The sequence below is a fragment of the Pseudophryne corroboree genome, chromosome 6, assembly GCF_028390025.1.
Source record: "Pseudophryne corroboree isolate aPseCor3 chromosome 6, aPseCor3.hap2, whole genome shotgun sequence".
Lineage (NCBI taxonomy): Eukaryota > Metazoa > Chordata > Amphibia > Anura > Myobatrachidae > Pseudophryne > Pseudophryne corroboree.
The window spans coordinates 36,519,469-36,540,562 of record NC_086449.1 but is presented as its reverse complement, the minus strand read 5'-3'; the positions used below and the strand labels follow the sequence as shown (position 1 = coordinate 36,540,562).

The 21,094-nt window shown below is 45.7% G+C and overlaps 1 protein-coding gene across 2 annotated transcripts in view; it reads right to left on the bottom strand.

Moving 5' to 3' along the window:
• The window catches only part of LOC134935989 (uncharacterized), a 350,225-nt gene extending 329,925 nt beyond the window's left edge, over window positions 1-20,300 (bottom strand). For both annotated transcript variants that reach the window (XM_063930857.1, XM_063930858.1), the window contains exon 1: window positions 20,211-20,300. In XM_063930857.1, the coding sequence (XP_063786927.1) occupies window positions 20,211-20,274 (64 nt within the window). In that variant the 5' untranslated portion in view covers window positions 20,275-20,300. The remainder of the gene's footprint in view (window positions 1-20,210) is intronic.
• Window positions 20,301-21,094: the final 794 nt, after the last annotated feature.

Sequence of the window (21,094 nt, the reverse complement as noted above, 5' to 3'; positions counted from 1 at the left end):
AGGGTTATGGACACGACAGTGGTCAGGTGATGCGGATTCCAAACGGCATTTGGAAGTATTGCCTTATTAAGGGAAGGAGTTATTTGGGGTCGGTCTTTCAGACCTGGTGGCCACGGCAACAGCTGGGAATTCCACGTTTGTACCCCAGGTCGCCTCTCAACATAAGAAGACGCCGTATTATCAGGCGCAGTCCTTTCGTGGACAAGCGGGCAAAAGGTTCCTCATTTCTGCCCCCTGACAGAGGGAGAGGAAAAAGGCTGCAGAAATCAGCTAGTTCCCAGGAACAGAAGCCCTTTCCCGCCTCTGCCAAGCCCTCAGTATGACGCTGGGGCTTTACAAGCGGAATCAGGCACGGTGGGAGCCCGTCTCAATGAATTTTCAGCGCGCAGTGGGCTCACTCGCAAGTAGACCCCCGGATCCTTTAGGAGATATCTCAGGGGTACAAATTGGAATTCGAGACGTCTCCCCCTCGCCGTTTCCTAAAGTCTGCTTTACCGACGTTTCCCTCTGACAGGGAGGCAGTTTTGGAAGCCATTCACAAGCTGTATTCCCAGCAGGTGATAATCAAGGTACCCCTCCTGCAACAGGGAACGGGGTATTATTCCACACTGTTGTGGTACCGAAGCCGGACGGCTCGGTGAGACCAATTCTAAATCTAAAATCTTGAACACTTACATACGGAGGTTCAAATTCAAGGTTGAGTCACTCAGAGCAGTGATTGCGAACCTGGAAGAAGGGGACTACATGATGTCTCGGGACATCAAGGATGCTTACCTTCATGTCCAAATTTACCCTTCTCACCAATGGTACCTCAGGTTTGTGGTACAGAACTGTCACTATCAGTTTCAGACGCTGCCGTATGGATGGTCCACGGCACCCCCGGTCTTTACCAAGGTAATGGCCGAAATGATGATACTCCTTCAAAGGAAGGGAATTTTAGTTATCCCTTACTTGGACGATTCCCTGATAAGGGTAAGATCCAGGGAACAGTTGGAGGTCGGTGTAGCACTATCTCAGGTAGTGTTGCGGCAGCACGATTGGATTCTCAATATTCCAAAATCGCAGCTGATTCCGACGACTCGTCTTCTGTTCCTAGGGATGATCCTGGACACAGTCCAGAAAAAGGTGTTTCTCCCGGAGGAGAAAGTCAAGGAGTTATCCGAGCTAGTCGGGAACATCCTATAACCGAGCGAAATCTCAGTACATCAATAAAAGGGTTCTGGGACAAATGGTGGATTCCTACGAAGCAATCCCATTCGGCAGATTCCACGCGAGAACTTCCAGTGGGACCTGCTGGACAGAGCATGTAAAATCCAAAACACCAAATATCATTAAAAAAAGGACTCAAAAATCTAAAAGAAAATTGTCGGAGGAGAAGCGTAAACTTGGCAATATGCCATTTACCACACGGAGTGGCAAGGAACGGCTGAGGCCCTGGCCTATGTTCATGGCTAGTGGTTCAGCTTCACATGAGGATGGAAGCACTCAGCCTCTCGCTAGAAAAATGAAAAGACTCAAGCTGGCAAAAGCAGTAGCACCGCAAAGAACTGTGCGTTCTTCGAAATCCCAAATCCACAAGGAGAGTCCAATTGTGTCGGTTGCGATGCCTGACCTTCCCAACACTGGACGTGAAGAGCATGCGCCTTCCACCATTTGCACGCCCCCTGCAAGTGCTGGAAGGAGCACCCGCAGTCCAGTTCCTGATAGTCAGATTGAAGATGTCAGTGTTGAAGTACACCAGGATGAGGAGGATATGGGTGTTGCTGGCGCTGGGGAGGAAATTGACCAGGAGGATTCTGATGGTGAGGTGGTTTGTTTAAGTCAGGCACCCGGGGAGACACTTGTTGTCCGTGGGAGGAATATGGCCATTGACATGCCTGGTGAAAATACCAAAAAAATCAGCTCTTCGGTGTGGAAGTATTTCAACAGAAATGCGAACAACAGGTGTCAAGCCGTGTGTTGCCTTTGTCAAGCTGTAATAAGTAGGGGTAAGGACGTTAACCACCTTGGAACATCCTCCCTTATACGTCACCTGCAGCGCATTCATAATAAGTCAGTGACAAGTTCAAAAACTTTGGGTGACAGCGGAAGCAGTCCACTGACCAGTAAATCCCTTCCTCTAGTAACCAAGCTCACGCAAACCACCCCACCAACTCCCTCAGTGTCAATTTCCTCCTTCCCCAGGCATGCCAATAGTCCTGCAGGCCATGTCACTGGCAATTCTGACGATTCCTCTCCTGCCTGGGATTCCTCCGATGCATCCTTGCGTGTAACGCCTACTGCTGCTGGCGCTGCTGTTGTTGCTGCTGGGAGTCGATGGTCATCCCAGAGGGGAAGTCGTAAGACCACTTTTACTACTTCCACCAAGCAATTGACTGTCCAACAGTCCTTTGCGAGGAAGATGAAATATCACAGCAGTCATCCTGCTGCAAAGCGGATAACTGAGGCCTTGACATCCTGGGGGGTGAGAAACGTGGTTCCGGTATCCATCATTACTGCAGAGCCAACTAGAGACTTGTTGGAGGTACTGTGTCCCCGGTACCAAATACCATCTAGGTTCCATTTCTCTAGGCAGGCGATACCGAAAATGTACACAGACCTCAGAAAAAGAGTCACCAGTGTCCTAAAAAATGCAGCTGTACCCAATGTCCACTTAACCACGGACATGTGGACAAGTGGAGCAGGGCAGGGTCAGGACTATATGACTGTGACAGCCCACAGGGTAGAAGTATGGACTCCCGCCGCAAGAACAGCAGCGGCGGCACCAGTAGCAGCATCTCGCAAACGCCAACTCTTTCCTAGGCAGGCTACGCTTTGTATCACCGGTTTCCAGAATACGCACACAGCTGAAAACCTCTTACGGCAACTGAGGAAGATCATCGCGGAATGGCTTACCCCAATTGGACTCTCCTGTGGATTTGTGGCATCGGACAACGCCAGCAATATTGTGTGTGCATTAAATCTGGGCAATTTCCAGCACGTCCCATGTTTTGCACATACCTTGAATTTGGTGGTGCAGAATTATTTAAAAAACGACAGGGGCGTGCAAGAGATGCTGTCGGTGGCCAGAAGAATTGCGGGACACTTTCGGCGTACAGGCACCACGTACAGAAGACTGGAGCACCACCAAAAACGCCTGAACCTGCCCTGCCATCATCTGAAGCAAGAAGTGGTAACGAGGTGGAATTCAACCCTCTATATGCTTCAGAGGTTGGAGGAGCAGCAAAAGGCCATTCAAGCCTATACAATTGAGCACGATATAGGTGGTGGAATGCACCTGTCTCAAGCGCAGTGGAGAATGATTTCAACGTTGTGCAAGGTTCTGCTGCCCTTTGAACTTGCCACACGTGAAGTCAGTTCAGACACTGCCAGCTTGAGTCAGGTCATTCCCCTCATCAGGCTTTTGCAGAAGAAGCTGGAGGCATTGAAGGAGGAGCTAAGACAGAGCGATTCCGCTAGGCATGTGGGACTTGTGGATGGAGCCCTTAATTCGCTTAACAAGGATTCACGGGTGGTCAATCTGTTGAAATCAGAGCACTACATTTTGGCCACCGTGCTCGATCCTAGATTTAAAACCTACCTTGGATCTCTCTTTCCGGCACACACAAGTCTGCTGGGGTTCAAAGACCTGCTGGTGAGAAAATTGTCAAGTCAAGCGGAACGCGACCTGTCAACATCTCCTCCTTCACATTCTCCCGCAACTGGGGGTGCGAGGAAAAGGCTCAGAATTCCGAGCCCACCCGCTGGCGGTGATGCAGGGCAGTCTGGAGCGACTGCTGATGCTGACATCTGGTCCGGACTGAAGGACCTGCCAACGATTACGGACATGTCGTCTACTGGCACTGCATATGATTCTTTCCCCATTGAAAGAATGGTGGAGGATTATATGAGTGACCGCATCCAAGTAGGCACGTCAGACAGTCCGTACTTATACTGGCAGGAAAAAGAGGCAATTTGGAGGCCCTTGCCCAAACTGGCTTTATTCTACCTAAGTTGCCCTCCCACAAGTGTGTACTCCGAAAGAGTTTTTTTAGTTCCTCCGCTCACCTTGTCAGCAATCGGCGTACAAGGTTACTTCCAGAAAATGTGGAGAAGATGATGTTCATTAAAATGAATTATAATCAATTCCTCCGTGGAGACATTGACCAGCAGCAATTGCCTCCACAAAGTACACGGGGAGCTGAGATGGTGGATTCCAGTGGGGACGAATTGATAATCTGTGAGGAGGGGGATGTACACGGTGATATATCGGAGGATGATGATGAGGTGGACATCTTGCCTCTGTAGAGCCAGTTTGTGCAAGGAGAGATTAATTGCTTCTTTTTTGGTGGGGGTCCAAACCAACCCGTCATTTCAGTCACAGTCGTGTGGCAGACCCTGTCACTGAAATGATGGGTTGGTTAAAGTGTGCATGTCCTGTTTATACAACATAAGGGTGGGTGGGAGGGCCCAAGGACAATTCCATCTTGCACCTCTTTTTTCTTTAATTTTTCTTTGCGTCATGTGCTGTTTGGGGAGTGTTTTTTTGCAGTGCCACTCCTAGATGGGCCAGGTGTTTGTGTCGGCCACTAGTGTCGCTTAGCTTACTCACACAGCTACCTCATTGCGCCTCTTTTTTTCTTCTTTGCATCATGTGCTGTTTGGGGAGTGTTTTTTGGAAGGGCCATCCTGCGTGACACTGCAGTGCCACTCCTAGATGGGCCAGGTGTTTGTGTCGGCCACTAGGGTCGCTTATCTTACTCACACAGCTACCTCATTGCGCCTCTTTTTTTCTTCTTTGCATCATGTGCTGTTTGGGGAGGGTTTTTTGGAAGGGCCATCCTGCGTGACACTGCAGTGCCACTTCTAGATGGGCCAGGTGTTTGTGACGGCCACTAGGGTCACTTAGCTTACTCACACAGCTACCTCATTGCGCCTCTTTTTTTCTTTGCGTCATGTGCTGTTTGGGGAGTGTTTTTTGGAAGGGCCATCCTGCGTGACACTGCAGTGCCACTCCTAGATGGGCCAGGTGTTTGTGACGGCCACTAGGGTCGCTTAGCTTACTCACACAGCTACCTCATTGCGCCTCTTTTTTTCTTTGCGTCATGTGCTGTTTGGGGAGTGTTTTTTGGAAGGGCCATCCTGCGTGACACTGCAGTGCCACTCCTAGATGGGCCAGGTGTTTGTGTCGGCCACTAGGGTCGCTTAGCTTAGTCATCCAGCGACCTCGGTGCAAATTTTAGGACTAAAAATAATATTGTGAGGTATGAGGTATTCAGAACAGACTGAAAATGAGTGGAAATTATGGTTTTTGAGGTTAATAATACTTTGGGATCAAAATGACCCCCAAATTCTATGATTTAAGCTGTTTTTTTGTGTTTTTTGAAAAAAACACCCGAATCCAAAACACACCCGAATCCGACAAAAAAAATTCGGTGAGGTTTTGCCAAAACACGGTCGAACCCAAAACATGGCCGCGGAACCGAACCCAAAACCAAAACACAAAACCCGAAAAATTTCAAGTGCACATCTCTAGTGTCTATGGGCCTGAAATTGGGGTCCATTAAGGTTCAAATTTCGGCCCTGTCAATTTTCTTCCAGAAAGAACTAGCTTCAGTCCCTGAAGTTCAGACGTTTGTAAAAGGGGTACTGTATATACAGCCTCCTTTTGTACCTCCAGTGGCACCTTTGGATCTCAATGTAGTTTTTGGGTTCCAAAAGTCACATTGGTTTGAACCACTTAAATATGTGGAGTTAAAATATCTCACATGGAAAGTGGTCATGCTGTTGGCCCTGGCCTGGGCAAGGTGCGTGTCAGAATTGTCGGCTTTATCCTAAAAAAGCCCTCATCTGATTTTCCATTCGGACAGGGCGGAATTGAGGACTCGTCCTCAGTTTCTCCCTAAGGTGGTTTTCAACGTTTCACCTGAATCAACCTATTGTGGTGCCTGCGGCTACTAGGGACTTGGAGGACTCCAAGTTGCTAGACGTTGTCAGGGCCCTGGAAATATAGGTTTCCAGGACGGCTGGAGTCAGAAAATCTGACTCGTTGTTTATTCTGTATGCACCCAACAAGCTGGGTGCTCCTGCTTCTAAGCAGACTATTGCTCGTTGGATTTGTAGTACAATTCAGCTTACACATTCTGTGGCAGGCCTGCCACAGCCAAAAATCTGTAAATGCCCACTCCACAAGGAAGGTGGGCTCATCTTGGGCGGCTGCCCGAGGGGTCTCGGCTTTACAACTTTGCTGAGCAGTTACGTGGTCAGGGGAAAACACTAGAGATGAGCGGGTTCGGTTTCTCTGAATCCGAACCCGCCCGAACTTCATGGTTTTTTTCACGGGTCCGAGCAGACTCGGATCCTCCCGCCTTGCTCGGTTAACCCGAGCGCGCCCGAACGTCATCATGACGCTGTCGGATTCTCGCGAGACTCGGATTCTATATAAGGAGCCGCGCGTCGCCGCCATTTTCACACGTGCATTGAGATTGATAGTGAGAGGACGTGGCTGGCGTCCTCTCCATTTAGATTATAAGAGAGAGAGATTTACTGGAGCTTAGGACTAGGAGGAGTACTGTAGAAGTGTAGAGAGTGCAGAGAATTTACTAGTGAGTGACCACCAGACAGTGCAGTTTATTTAATATATCCGTTCTCTGCCTGAAAAAAGCGATACACACAGTGACTCAGTCACATACCATATCTGTGTGCACTGCTCAGGCTCAGCCCAGTGTGCTGCATCATCTATATATATTATATATCTGTCTGACTGCTCAGCTCACACAGCTTATAATTGTGGGGGAGACTGGGGAGCACTGCAGTGCCAGTTATAGGTTATAGCAGGAGCCAGGAGTACATAATATTATATAGTGAGTGACCACCAGACAGTGCAGTTTATTTAATATATCCGTTCTCTGCCTGAAAAAAGCGATACACACAGTGACTCAGTCACATACCATATCTGTGTGCACTGCTCAGGCTCAGCCCAGTGTGCTGCATCATCTATATATATTATATATCTGTCTGACTGCTCAGCTCACACAGCTTATAATTGTGGGGGAGACTGGGGAGCACTGCAGTGCCAGTTATAGGTTATAGCAGGAGCCAGGAGTACATAATATTATATTAAAATTAAACAGTGCACACTTTTGCTGCAGGAGTGCCACTGCCAGTGTGACTGACCAGTGACCTGACCACACTGACCACCAGTATAGTTAGTAGTATACTTATATTGTGATTGCCTGAAAAAGTTAAACACTCGTCGTGTGACTTCACTTGTGTGTTGTTGTTTTTTTTATTCTATAAAAATAAAACTCATTCTGCTGACAGACAGTGTCCAGCAGGTCCGTCATTATATAATATATAATATATACCTGTCCGGCTGCAGTAGTGATATATATATATTTTTTATATCATTTATCATCCAGTCGCAGCAGACACAGTACGGTAGTTCACGGCTGTGGCTACCTCTGTGTCTGCACTCGGCAGGCAGTCCGTCCATAATTGTATACCACCTAACCGTGGTTTTTTTTTCTTCTTTATACATACATACTACTACGACATCTCTTTATCAACCAGTCTATATTAGCAGCAGACACAGTACAGTACGGTAGTTCACGGCTGTGGCTACCTCTGTGTCTGCACTCGGCAGGCAGTCCGTCCATAATTGTATACCACCTAACCTTTTTCTTTGCATCATGTGCTGATTGGGGAGGGTTTTTTGGAAGGGACATCCTGCGTGACACTGCAGTGCCACTCCTAAATGGGCCCGGTGTTTGTGTCGGCCACTAGGGTCGCTAATCTTACTCACACAGTCAGCTACCTCATTGCGCCTCTTTTTTTCTTTGCGTCATGTGCTGTTTGGGGAGGGTTTTTTGGAAGGGACATCCTGCGTGACACTGCAGTGCCACTCCTAGATGGGCCCGGTGTTTGTGTCGGCCACTAGGGTCGCTAATCTTACTCACACAGCTACCTCATTGCGCCTCTTTTTTTCTTTGCGTCATGTGCTGTTTGGGGAGGGTTTTTTGGAAGGGACATCCTGCGTGACACTGCAGTGCCACTCCTAGATGGGCCCGGTGTTTGTGTCGGCCACTAGGGTCGCTAATCTTACTCACACAGCTACCTCATTGCGCCTCTTTTTTTCTTTGCGTCATGTGCTGTTTGGGGAGGGTTTTTTGGAAGGGCCATCCTGCGTGACACTGCAGTGCCACTCCTAGATGGGCCCGGTGTTTGTGTCGGCCACTAGGGTCGCTAATCTTACTCACACAGCTACCTCATTGCGCCTCTTTTTTTCTTTGCATCATGTGCTGTTTGGGGAGGGTTTTTTGGAAGGGACATCCTGCGTGACACTGCAGTGCCACTCCTAGATGGGCCCGGTGTTTGTGTCGGCCACTAGGGTCGCTTATCTTACTCACACAGCGACCTCGGTGCAAATTTTAGGACTAAAAATAATATTGTGAGGTGTGAGGTATTCAGAATAGACTGAAAATGAGTGTAAATTATGGTTTTTGAGGTTAATAATACTTTGGGATCAAAATGACCCCCAAATTCTATGATTTAAGCTGCTTTTTAGTGTTTTTTGAAAAAAACACCCGAATCCAAAACACACCCGAATCCGACAAAAAAAATTCGGTGAGGTTTTGCCAAAACGCGTTCGAACCCAAAACACGGCCGCGGAACCGAACCCAAAACCAAAACACAAAACCCGAAAAATTTCAGGCGCTCATCTCTAGAAAACACGTTTGTAAAATTCTACAAATTTGATACCCTGGCTAAGGAGGACCTGGAGTTCTCTCATTCGGTGCTGCAGAGTCATCCGCACTCTCCCGCCCGTTTGGGAGCTTTGGTATAATCCCCATGGTCCTGACGGAGTCCCAGCATCCACAAGGACGTCAGAGAAAATAAGAATTTACTTACCGATAATTCTATTTCTCGTAGTCCGTAGTGGATGCTGGGCGCCCATCCCAAGTGCGGATTGTCTGCAATACTTGTACATAGTTATTGTTGCCAAAAATTCGGGTTTTGTTGTAGTGAGCCATCTGTTCTGGAGGCTCCTCATGTTATCATACTGTTAACTGGGTTTAGATCACAAGTTATATGGTGTAATTGGTGTGGCTGGTATGAGTCTTACCCGGGATTCAAAATCCTTCCTTATTGTGTACGCTCGTCCGGGCACAGTATCCTAACTGAGGCTTGGAGGAGAGTCATAGGGGGAGGAGCCAGTGCACACCAGGTAGTCCTAAAGCTTTTACTTTTGTGCCCAGTCTCCTGCGGAGCCGCTATTCCCCATGGTCCTGACGGAGTCCCAGCATCCACTACGGACTACGAGAAATAGAATTATCGGTAAGTAAATTCTTATTTTTATTGTTTGTTTATATTTATTTTTAACACACTGCTGCGAATCACTGCACTTATAGTAATGGTGTCAAAACCTCTTAGCGGACACCAGTGTGCACCAATAAAGGGTTAATGCTGCCCTGCAAACAGTGACAAAAGAAACACCAGTATGCACCAATGGTTTATGGAAGTGACTAAAAAAAACCCACCATCAGTGTGCACTAAGGGTTAATGCTGCAGTTAAGATATAGCACCAGCGTGACACACTTGGCCAAATGCAAGTAATATAGATAGATATTCCTGCACTATAAAAATTAAAAAAGAATGTTTTGCTAACTGGCTACATCATAATTAAGGTTGGCCAGTATTAACACTATATGGACATGTGGGTGCCCATCAAAGAGTCCCTCGCTTTGTAATCTGTGAAAGGGTCCTCCTATATCCAACTCCATTGGTGGTCCTGTGTAAAATGGTGCCTGAATCTCCATGGGAGGAAATTATATTGAATCCAAAACACACGAGATCCAGTGCTGGGAAGATTGCATCTTTGGAATCTGGAATCTGATCCTTGTGGGAAAACTCAAGCCATGGCCCAAATTCACTTGGAAACTGGAAGTTTGGGTGGGCTCTGTTTTCTGAAAACCTAGCCCACTCATCTCTAGTGATAATACTGACAAGTAGCAATATCCAGTTTGCAAAACTATATCTAAATAGCTGGATTAAGTGAAACATTGAAAAAACGAATAAATTGAGTCTATGGAGAGAAAGTAAACAGCCTCTGGGGCATATTTGTCAAGTTCATTTATTTCAGGGGATCCCCAGAAAAACGAAGTACTGTATTTCCTGGCTGTACAGTAAAATGGAGGGAATGAAGCACATATCTTTGATATATACCACAGTCCCCCCATTTGTAGCCCTCTCTCCTTTCTCCCCTTAATCTCTACTTCTCCCATTATCTGTTTTTTTCCCTTTTTCTGTGTCACTCTCTACCATCTCGTTCCCCTTATCTCTTTCCCACTCCCCCTCCTTTCACCATCTTTTCCATTTTACCCCGCTTTCCCCTGTCTCTGTGTCTCCCACTTATTTTCCTCTCTCCCCACTCTTTTCTCTCTCTTCTGTTTCTCTTTCTCTTTACTTGCTATCACAGCCTTTTATATACATCACCCAAATCCAAGGGTGCCACAAATACGGTGCCAAATCCAGGGGTGCACAAATATGCTGCCAAATCCAGGAGTGCTAAATCACTAAATGTCACCCTGTCAGGAGCACCTGGAGTTACCTGCTACATCACCTACCTAATGACAGATTAGATACTTTATTGTCACTGTGCAAAACAATAACATTTTTACAGAATAATGCAATTTTAATCCAGGTCAACCACATACACATAACAATTTAGGAACAGTGTATCGATAAAAAAAACTTGTAAACCAGGTTCATTCTTGCAATAATACATGGAAAAAAAATGTTCCTATACTGCGAGATTCTAGATTTGATATGATTTTTTGAAGGTAAAAGAGAGAACATACTGTGATGCGAATGCAGGCAATCTTTTAAAATACTTTTTCCTTTACGTACACTGCTCCTAATATACATTTCTTCAACGGTGGGCAACTCAGTACAAGTACACCACCAATTTTCCGGCAATCAATGATCCGGATTAAAAATGTTGCTTTGTCTGGATTAAAGGGGGTTAGGGACGTCTTTTAATCTGGAACATTTTCTGCGCATGGGTGTAACACGCAATACGCGCAAGTGTCAGTGGGTTCAGCTTCCGCGGACACTGCAGGTGACACAGCAAGCATCGGTGGGGCTATTATGGGGTCCACTGTAGCATATACTGTATTTTACTATTTTACTATTTATTGCTTTAGAAATGTTCTGAAGGGGCAAAATTATTAATAAAACGTTTCCACCGTTAATCCAGCAAAATCGATAATCCAGCACAGCACTTGAACAAAGGATTCCAGAAAATCGGTGGTGTACCTGTACCAATAATATTCCCAGCTGTTTTGACCACCCGTTCTAACAGCTTACTGTCTGATTTTTTGCAATTTCCGTACCAAACCGAAATACAGTAAATTAGGACGCTATCAATATGGCAGTTGTAGAAATTCATTATATGTTTCTTGGACAAATTCACTGCTCGCAATTTCCATCCCCATCTGATATAAGCCTCACTACTGTCATATCATCAGCAAATTTTATAATAGAGTTTGACTCAAACTATGGAACCCAATAATAGGTGAATAGTGAGAAGAAAAGTGGACTTAAAAACACACCCCTGTGGGGTATCAGTGCTAATCTTAATAATGGTTGACTTCAAATGTCCCAGTCTAACTTGTTGCGGTCTATTTATTAGAAAATCCCAAATCCATTTGTACAATGTGCCAAAAAATCCTAAATTCAATGGTTTACTGATCAAACAGTAGGGAGGGTGGTATTGAATGCTGAACTATAATCAACAAAAAGTACTCTAACATAAGTGTTAGACCTTTCTAGGTGACAATGGTAAGAATGGACCACCTAGATCAATGCATTCTCGGTCAATCTATTCTGTCTATAAGCAAACTGATGCTTATCAAAGTCAGAAAACAGAAGACTTTTCATGTAAGTCAATACCAACCTCTCAAAGAATTTCATAATTAATGGTGTCAATGCAATAGGCCTAAAATCATTTAAATTTGTAAGCTCTGAATTTTTAACGAGTGGGATAACATATTCTTAAAACATTCAGGAACAATGCAATATGATAAAGACAGATTAAAAATATAGGCAAAAATCTGGTCGATTCCACCAGCACACCCTTTCAATACCTTCCCTGGAATACCGTCAGGGTTGGACGCTTTTTGAACACTAATATCTAGTAGGCAATTTCTAACCTCACTCTCTGAGAAAACTAAAGCCTGGTCATCATACTCGGGAAGTAGTTTAGATATTACTGATTTATTTTCCCTATCTGCTTAACATGATTCATGATACGTTTCCAATACACCAATGAATGTATGAAAGGACAGCCAAGGATAGGTGATCAATATTATCATATACATTCTCTATAGGCTGAGAAATAAATAATCCCCAATCTGTAGTCTCAAAACAATCCTGTAACCTAGACAGAGCATCCGTAGGCCACACACAGAGATATCTATCTACTAGGGATGTGCGCCGACCCAAATCTCGGGTTTTGGGTTCTTGTTTTGGACCTGTATCTCGTTTGTGTTTTGGATCTGTATTTGTGTCGCCAAAACCTCCCTTGCGAGTTTTGGATCTGTATTCATTTTGGATCTGTATGTATATATATATATATATATATATATATATACAGGTTGAGTATCCCTTATCCAAAACGCTTGGGACCAGAGGTATTTTGGATATGGGATTTTTACGTATTTTGGAATAATTGCATACCATAATGAGATATCATGGTGATGGGACCTAAATCTAAGCACAGAATGCATTTATGTTACATATACACCTTATACACACAGCCTGAAGGTCATTTTAGTCAATATTTTTTATAACTTTGTGCATTAAACAAAGTGTGTGTACATTCACACAATTCATTTATGTTTCATATACACTTAAGGGGGGTACTCACGGAGCGATATTCTAAGCAATCTGACTAGATTGCTTAGAATATCGGCAGGATCGCTCCGTGTGTAGCCCCCTCGGCGATAGCGATGCGCGGCCCCGCACATCGCTATCGCCGCTGCTAGATTGGCCTGCATGCAGGCCAATCTAGCGGGTCGCTCACTTCACCCGCTGGGTGAAGTGAGCGGCCCCCCCGTCTCCCCCCGCACGCTCAGCACAGATCGCGCTGTGCTGAGCGGCAGGAGAGATGTGTGCTGAGCGGTTCGCTCAGCACGCATCTCTCCTTGATCGGCCCGTGAGTACTGGGCTTTATACACACACAGCCTGAAGGTCATGTAATACAATATTTTTAATAATTTTGTGTATTAAACAAAGTTTGTGTACATTGAGCCACCAAAAAACAAAGGTTTCACTATCTCACTCTCACTCAGAAAAGTCTGTATTTCAGAATATTCCGTATTTTGGAATATTTGGATATGGGATACTCAACCTGTATATGTATATATATTTTTTTAAATCATAAACAGCTAAAATCACAGAATTTGGGGGTGTTTTTGTTCCTATGGTATTGTTGACCGCAATAACATTAATTTCCACTCATTTCCAGTCTATTTTGACCACCTTACAATACTGTTTTCATCCATTTTAGGCCAAAAGGTTGCAGCGAGCTAGCTGGATGAATAAGCAAAGTGACAGCAGTGGGCGGCACAAACAAGTGGCACTTAAACTTCCAACATGGCAGATCTAGGAAACAGAATGGCACTGAAGAGGCAAACAGGGTGGCAGCTTAATAAACTATACAAATGTTTGTCGTCTACACAAGTAGTCAGTCAGCAGTGCTCCAAACAGCACATAATGCAAAGAGAAGAGGTGCAAGATGGAATTGTCCTTGGGCCCTCCCACCCACTAGCAATAGTAATGAAACACTGCAGATTAATTTCACCAACAGTGTCACACAAAGGAGGTAATTCCAAGTTGATCGCAGCAGGAATTTAGTTAGCAATTGGGCAAAACCATGTGCACTGCAGGGGAGGGACAGATATAACATGTGCAGAGAGAGTTAGATTTGGGTGTGTTATTTTGTTTCTGTGCAGGGTAAATACTGGCTGCTTTATTTTTACACTGCAATTTAGATTGCAGATTGAACACACCACACCCAAATCTAACTCTCTCTGCACATGTTATATCTGTCCCCCCTGCAGTGCACATGGTTTTGCCCAATTGCTAACTAAATTCCTGCTGCGATCAACTTGGAATTACCCCCAATATGTGTATGAGTAGGAAATAAAATATATTTCTCTGGTACCACCTTCACCCACAGCATCACACAATACATGTGTGCGTCAGAAATAGTAATTGAACACTGCGGTTGACCTTCACTAACACTGTGGCACAATACGTGTATGAGTAAGAAATAATAATATACTGCGGTCTGACTGGCAGTGTCACAGTACTTATGAAACTAAAATACATATTCTATAGCACACTGGGTACAGCACAAACAAAAAATATATATATTGTTATAATTATAATTTTAGGCTTTTTGTTTTCAGCTTTTGTTTTAATTTTACACTGGGGTGGAGCCCCTGGATGGACGCACAGAGCACCCCTTTTTCAGATACAGCAAACAGAGAGAGCACCCCTTTTTCAGATACAGCAGAGAGAGCACCCCTTTCAGATACAGCAGAGAGAGCACCCCTTTCAGACAGAAAGCACCCCTTTCAGACACAGCAGAGAGAGAGCACCCCTTTTTCAGATACAGCAGACAGAGAGCACCCCTTTTTCAGACACAACAAACAGAGAGCACCCCTTTTTCAGATACAGCAGACAGAGAGAGCACCCCTTTTTCAGATACAGCAGACAGAGAGAGCACCCCTTTTTCAGATACAGCAGACACAGAGAGCACCCCTTTTTCAGATACAACAGACAGAGAGAGCACCCCTTTCAGACACAGCAGACAGAGAGAGCACCTCTTTTTCAGATACAGCAGACAGAGATCACCCCTTTTTCAGATACAGCAGACAGAGAGAGCACCCCTCTTTCAGACACAACAGACAGAGAGAGCACCCCTTTCAGACACAGCAGACAGAGAGAGCAACCCTTTTTCAGATACAGCAGACAGAGAGAGCACCCCTTTTTCAGATACAGCAGACAGAGAGAGCACCCCTTTTTGAGATACAGCAGACAGAGAGAGGACCCCTTTTTCAGATACAGCAGACAGAGATTACCCCTTTTTCAGATACAGCAGACAGAGAGAGCACCCCTTTTAGACACAGCAGACAGAGAGAGCACCCCTTTTTCAGATACAGCAGACAGAGATCACCCCTTTTTCAGATACAGCAGACAGAGAGAGCACCCCTTTTAGACACAGCAGACAGAGAGAGCACCCCTTTTTCAGATACAGCAGACAGAGAGAGCACCCCTCTTTTAGATACAGTAGAGAGAGCACTCCTTTTTCAGATACAGCAGACAGAGAGCTCCCCCCTTTTTCAGATACAGCAGACAGAGAGAGCACCCCTCTTTCAGATACAGCAGACAGAGAGAGCACCCCTCTTTCAGATACAGCAGACAGAGAGAGTACCCCTCTTTTAGATACAGCAGAGAGAGCACCCCTTTTTCAGATACAGCAGACAGAGAGATCACCCCTTTTTCAGATACAGCAGACAGAGAGAGCACCCCTTTCAGACACAGCAGACAGAGAGAGCACCCCTTTTTCAGATACAGCAGAGAGAGCACCCCTTTCAGACACAGCAGACAGAGAGAGCACCCCTTTTTCAGATACAGCAGAGAGAGCACCCCTTTCAGACACAGCAGACAGAGAGAGAGCACCCCTTTTTCAGATAAAGCAGACAGAGAGAGCACCCCTTTTTCAGATACAGCAGACAGAGAGAGCACCCCTTTCAGACACAGCAGACAGAGAGAGCACCCCTTTTTCAGATACAGCAGAGAGAGCACCCCTTTCAGATACAGCAGACAGAGAGAGCGCCCCTTTCAGATCCAGCAGAGAGAGAGCACCCCTTTTTCAGATACAGCAGGCAGAGAGAGCACCCCTTTTTCAGATACAGCAGACAGAGAGAGCGCCCCTTTTTCAGATACAGCAGACAGAGAGAGCGCCCCTTTTTCAGATACAGCAGACAGAGAGAGCACCCCTCTTTCAGACACAGCAGACAGAGACACAGCAGACAGAGAGAGAACCCCTTTTTCAGATACAGCTGACAGAGAGAGCACCCCTTTCAGATACAGCAGACAGAGAGAGCACCCCTTTTTCAGATACAGCAGACAGAGAGAGCACCCCTTTTTCAGATACAGCAGACAGAGAGAGCGCCCCTTTTTCAGATACAGCAGACAGAGAGAGCACCCCTTTTAGACACAGCAGACAGAGAGATTATCCCTTTTTCAGTTCAGATACAGCAGACAGAGAGAGCACCCCTTTTTCAGATACAGCAGACAGAGAGAGCACCCCTTTTTCAGATACAGCAGACAGAGAGAGCACCCCTTTTCCAGATACAGCAGACAGAGAGAGCACGACTTTTTCAGATACAGCAGAGAGAGCACCCCTTTCAGATACAGCAGGCAGAGAGAGCACCCCTTTTTCAGATACAGCAGACAGAGAGAGCACCCCTTTTTCAGATACAGCAGAGAGAGCGCCCCTTTTTCAGATACAGCAGACAGAGAGAGCACCCCTTTTTCAGATACAGCAGAGAGAGCGCCCCTTTTTCAGATACAGCAGACAGAGAGAGCGCCCCTTTTTCAGATACAGCAGACAGAGAGAGCACCCCTCTTTTAGATACAGCAGAGAGAGCACCCCTTTTTCAGATACAGCAGAGACATCACCCCTTTTTCAGATACAGCAGACAGAGAGAGCACCCCTTTCAGACACAGCAGACAGAGAGAGCACCCCTTTTTCAGATACAGCAGAGAGAGCACCCCTTTCAGATACAGCAGGCAGAGAGAGCACCCCTTTTTCAGATACAGCAGACAGAGAGAGCACCCCTTTTTCAGATACAGCAGACAGAGAGCGCCCCTTTTTCAGATACAGCAGACAGAGAGAGCACCCCTTTTTCAGATACAGCAGGCAGAGAGAGCACCCCTTTTTCAGATACAGCAGACAGAGAGAGCGCCCCTTTTTCAGATACAGCAGATAGAGAGAGCACCACTTTTTCAGATACAGCAGACAGAGAGAGCACCCCTTTCAGATACAGCAGACAGAGAGAGCACCCCTTTCATATACAGCAGGCAGAGAGAGCACCCCTTTTTCAGATACAGCAGACAGAGAGAGCGCCCCTTTTTCAGATACAGCAGATAGAGAGAGCACCCCTTTTTCAGTTCAGATACAGCAGACAGAGGGAGCACCCCTTTTTCAGATACAGCAGGCAGAGAGAGCACCCCTTTTTCAGATACAGCAGAGAGAGAGAGCGTACCCGCCCCACAGCAGACAACACAATACTGGGACAGACACATCCGTCCAGTACACTCCACACAGCTGGAGTGAAGATGCCGCCAATTACTGGGGACCTTTATAGAATACAAAACCCGCAAGAATCCAACAGTGGGGTTATGACATTTTGCCTCATTTTGGGATCCGAGTAAGGGCTGAAGTCCCAAGCCAGACTCCGAATACGGAATGCAAAGACTCTCTCATCTCTACTATCTACTGTATCTATCTACAGATGTGGATGCCATCAGCTTACCTGCAAATGGGCCTCATGTGTAGCTGCATCACGATTGTGACTAGCTGCACACACATGCAACCCACTCACGGGAGTGTACACAACCATGCAATCCTATGGGTTATGCGTGTATGCACAGTGCAGACTTTGCAATGTACATTTTCAGCTGAACCCAGTTGGAAATTGTGGGAGGTCAGGGTGTACCATGAGGGAAGGGGGTGGGAGGACAAAGGGGAGCTGACAAAGGTGAGAGGGGCAAGAGGTGAGGAATATGAAGCCGGAGGTGATAAAGGCACAGGGTTGGTCTTGGAGGAGGGGTAAGCCCACAGTAAATAGCCACACCATGTAGGGGCTTGAGTTCAATGCGGGCGGGGGGGTGGGGGGGGGGTGGAGGCAGAGGGCCCTGGAGGCAGGCAGAGAAGGGCTATGGGAGGGAGGAGGTGGAGCAGGCGGAAAGGGTATTGTCTCCCTCCTGACTATGCCCATGTTAACTGTACATGGCAGCCTCACTACACCCCTGGACCCAGTAATTTGAATGGTACCTCACACATATTTTTTTTTGGGGGGGAGATGAACCACCCCTTGCCCTCCTGTTTCAGCACCTATGCCCAAATCTCAACTTCTTGGCATATCCAATTCTATACTGTAGCTGTCACACTAGGCATCACCACTTCCACGGCGGTCACCAGTGACAAATTACCAAGTAAGCAGAGTAGGCACCGGCTTATGGGGCCCGCGCCTTTTAGGGGTCCTCCACCAACGCATCAAAATAATATTGATTTGATCTAGAATGAAAATTACAATCAAGCTTTCTTAAATTGTTTCCAAAAGATAGAAACAATGAATGTACCATTCATCTTAAGGTACATAAACCTGAGACAGCAGATTCACATTACAGTTCTAGATCATAGACTGTTGGTTGGTAAAATTAAAAACGTATTAGGAGTTATTTTGAGATTTTGACTGCCTCCACAGGGTTTAATCTGACACTGGCTGTCACATTCATCTATGTGTCACATACTTCAGTCCTGTATTGTCTCATGCTGGGTACCAGCATCCATCTGTCATTCACCCCTTCCCATCCTCCAATGACATCCCTGAGATCTCTCACCAATTACAGTCTTTATAGTATAAGGCTTCTGCTTCTAGGATACAGTATGTATCAAGTTTTACCCAGGAACTATTATCTTTCTTACAGAAGAAGGACGTGGTATCTCCCCAAACCTATAGATCTTCCTGTGACATCTGCAGTGTACTTATCTGCTAGGGCAACATCTGGATGGTTGGTGCATCCAATACTCTCTATATACAGTATAACGCTATACACTTACTGTATACTGTGTTCTTGGCCCATTGCTGAAAACACGCAGTACTGGAGTTTCTACAACTTCCCATTCTCTGCTGTCAGTTCTACTGAGTATGTTCCTCTCTCTGTTACTCTCAGGAGACTGTATGTTCCTGTGTAATTAATCAATGTTTGTTGCATTTGTCCCTATTATTAACCTCTGAACATGTTATGTCTTCATTATATTGCCATCGTCATCATTATCATCTTCTTAGCAGTAATAATTATAATCAGTGCTAATGATGAGAGCTGCTGGGATGTAACTAAACCTACAAGGTGATACAAGGTGTATAGTACAGTAGCTGTATACTCTGATAATGGGGGAAATTCCAAGTTGATCGCAGCAGGAAATTTTTTAGCAGTTGGGCAAAACCATGTGCACTGCAGGGGAGGCAGATATAACATGTGCAGAGAGAGTTAGATTTGGGTGGGTTATTTTATTTCTGTGCAGGGTAAATACTGGCTGCTTTATTTTTACACTGCAAGTTAGATTGCAGATTGAACTCACCACACCCAAATCTAACTCTCTCTGCACATGTTATATCTGCCTCCCCTGCAGTGCACATGGGTGGTCATTCCGAGTTGTTCGTCGGTATTTTTCTTCGCATCGCAGCGATTTTCCGCTTATTGCGCATGCGCAATGTTCGCACTGCGACTGCGCCAAGTAAATTTGCTATGCAGTTAGGTATTTTACTCACGGCATTACGAGGTTTTTTTCTTCGTTCTGGTGATCGTAATGTGATTGACAGGAAGTGGGTGTTTCTGGGCGGTAACTGGCCATTTTATGGGCGTGTGTGAAAAAACGCTACCGTTTCTGGGAAAAACTCGGGAGTGGCTGGAGAAACGGAGGAGTGTCTGGGCGAACGCTGGGTGTGTTTGTGACGTCAAAGCAGGAACGACAAGCACTGAACTGATAGCACTGGAAGAGTAAGTCTCGAGCTACTCAGAAACTGCACAGAGAAGTCTTTTCGCAATATTGCAAATCTTTCGTTCGCAATTTTACTATGCTAAGATACACTCCCAGTAGGCGGCGGCTTTGCGTGTGCAATGCTGCTAAAAGCAGCTTGCGAGCGAACAACTCGGAATGAGGGCCATGGTTTTGCCCAATTGCTAACTAAATTCCTGCTGCGATCAACTTGGAATTACCCCCAATGTGCAGATAATTACATTTCTGGAATGATTACACAGATTTTTCCCTGTTTGTGGAACTAGTTATAAGAATGAAAGATTACACCAAATAACATAATAATAATAATAATAATAATAATAATAATAATAATAAATGCATTTCTTACCTTGGTAGCAATACATTAGCAGGATAGCGCGCTGCATGTCTCCTTGTAGACAGAGATAGAACATTTTTATCTACAGGAAGCTCTGTCAATGCTGAACTAAAATAAATTTGAGACTGATTTCAGCAATGAGGAAGTAGGAGGAGGAGAAACACATAAGTAATAAGGAAGAAAGAGAAGTAACAACAAATAGCTGATGAGAGTAAAGATGATAAATAAATATAGATTTCCTTGGAAGAACATTAGATGGAAGTTTGAGATTAAAGCACACATACCAACATTCTGGCTGCCCCTACCGGAAGGAGGCAGTCAGTCAGGTTGGCAAAGTGGGGACATGGCATGTGGGAGGTCTCAGCATGGGACCGTGGCACCGAACAGGGGTGGGACTAGGGTGTGACAGCATCATTATGTCATTGTGGCCCTGGCCCCAGTGCACAATACACCGTGAGCCAGGGGGTGGGGCCACGATGATGCAATTCAGCGTGAATTATGTCACTGGACCGCCCACCAGAACACAACAACTGTGGGAGGCTGCCCACTCTTCCAGGAGGCTGAGAGAGCACCACCTAGTTTTTGGGAGCCTCCCGACCATTCCGGGAGAGTAGGCAAGTATGAGTTTAAGATGTTCGGAGAATTTAAGTAATCCAATCAAGTTAAAAAGGTGTACTAAGCCATGGAGAGCGATAAAGGGGAAAGAGATAAAATAGCAACCAATCAGCTCCTAACTGTCATTTTTCAAACACAGCCTGTAACATGGCAGTTATGAGATGATTGGCTGGTACTTCATCTCTCTTGAAGGCTTAGTACATCTCCCCCTATATATGCATACTGTCAGGCTAAGATTAAGGTTTGTGGGCCTAAGGCCAGATTGAGGTCCAATACAAGGA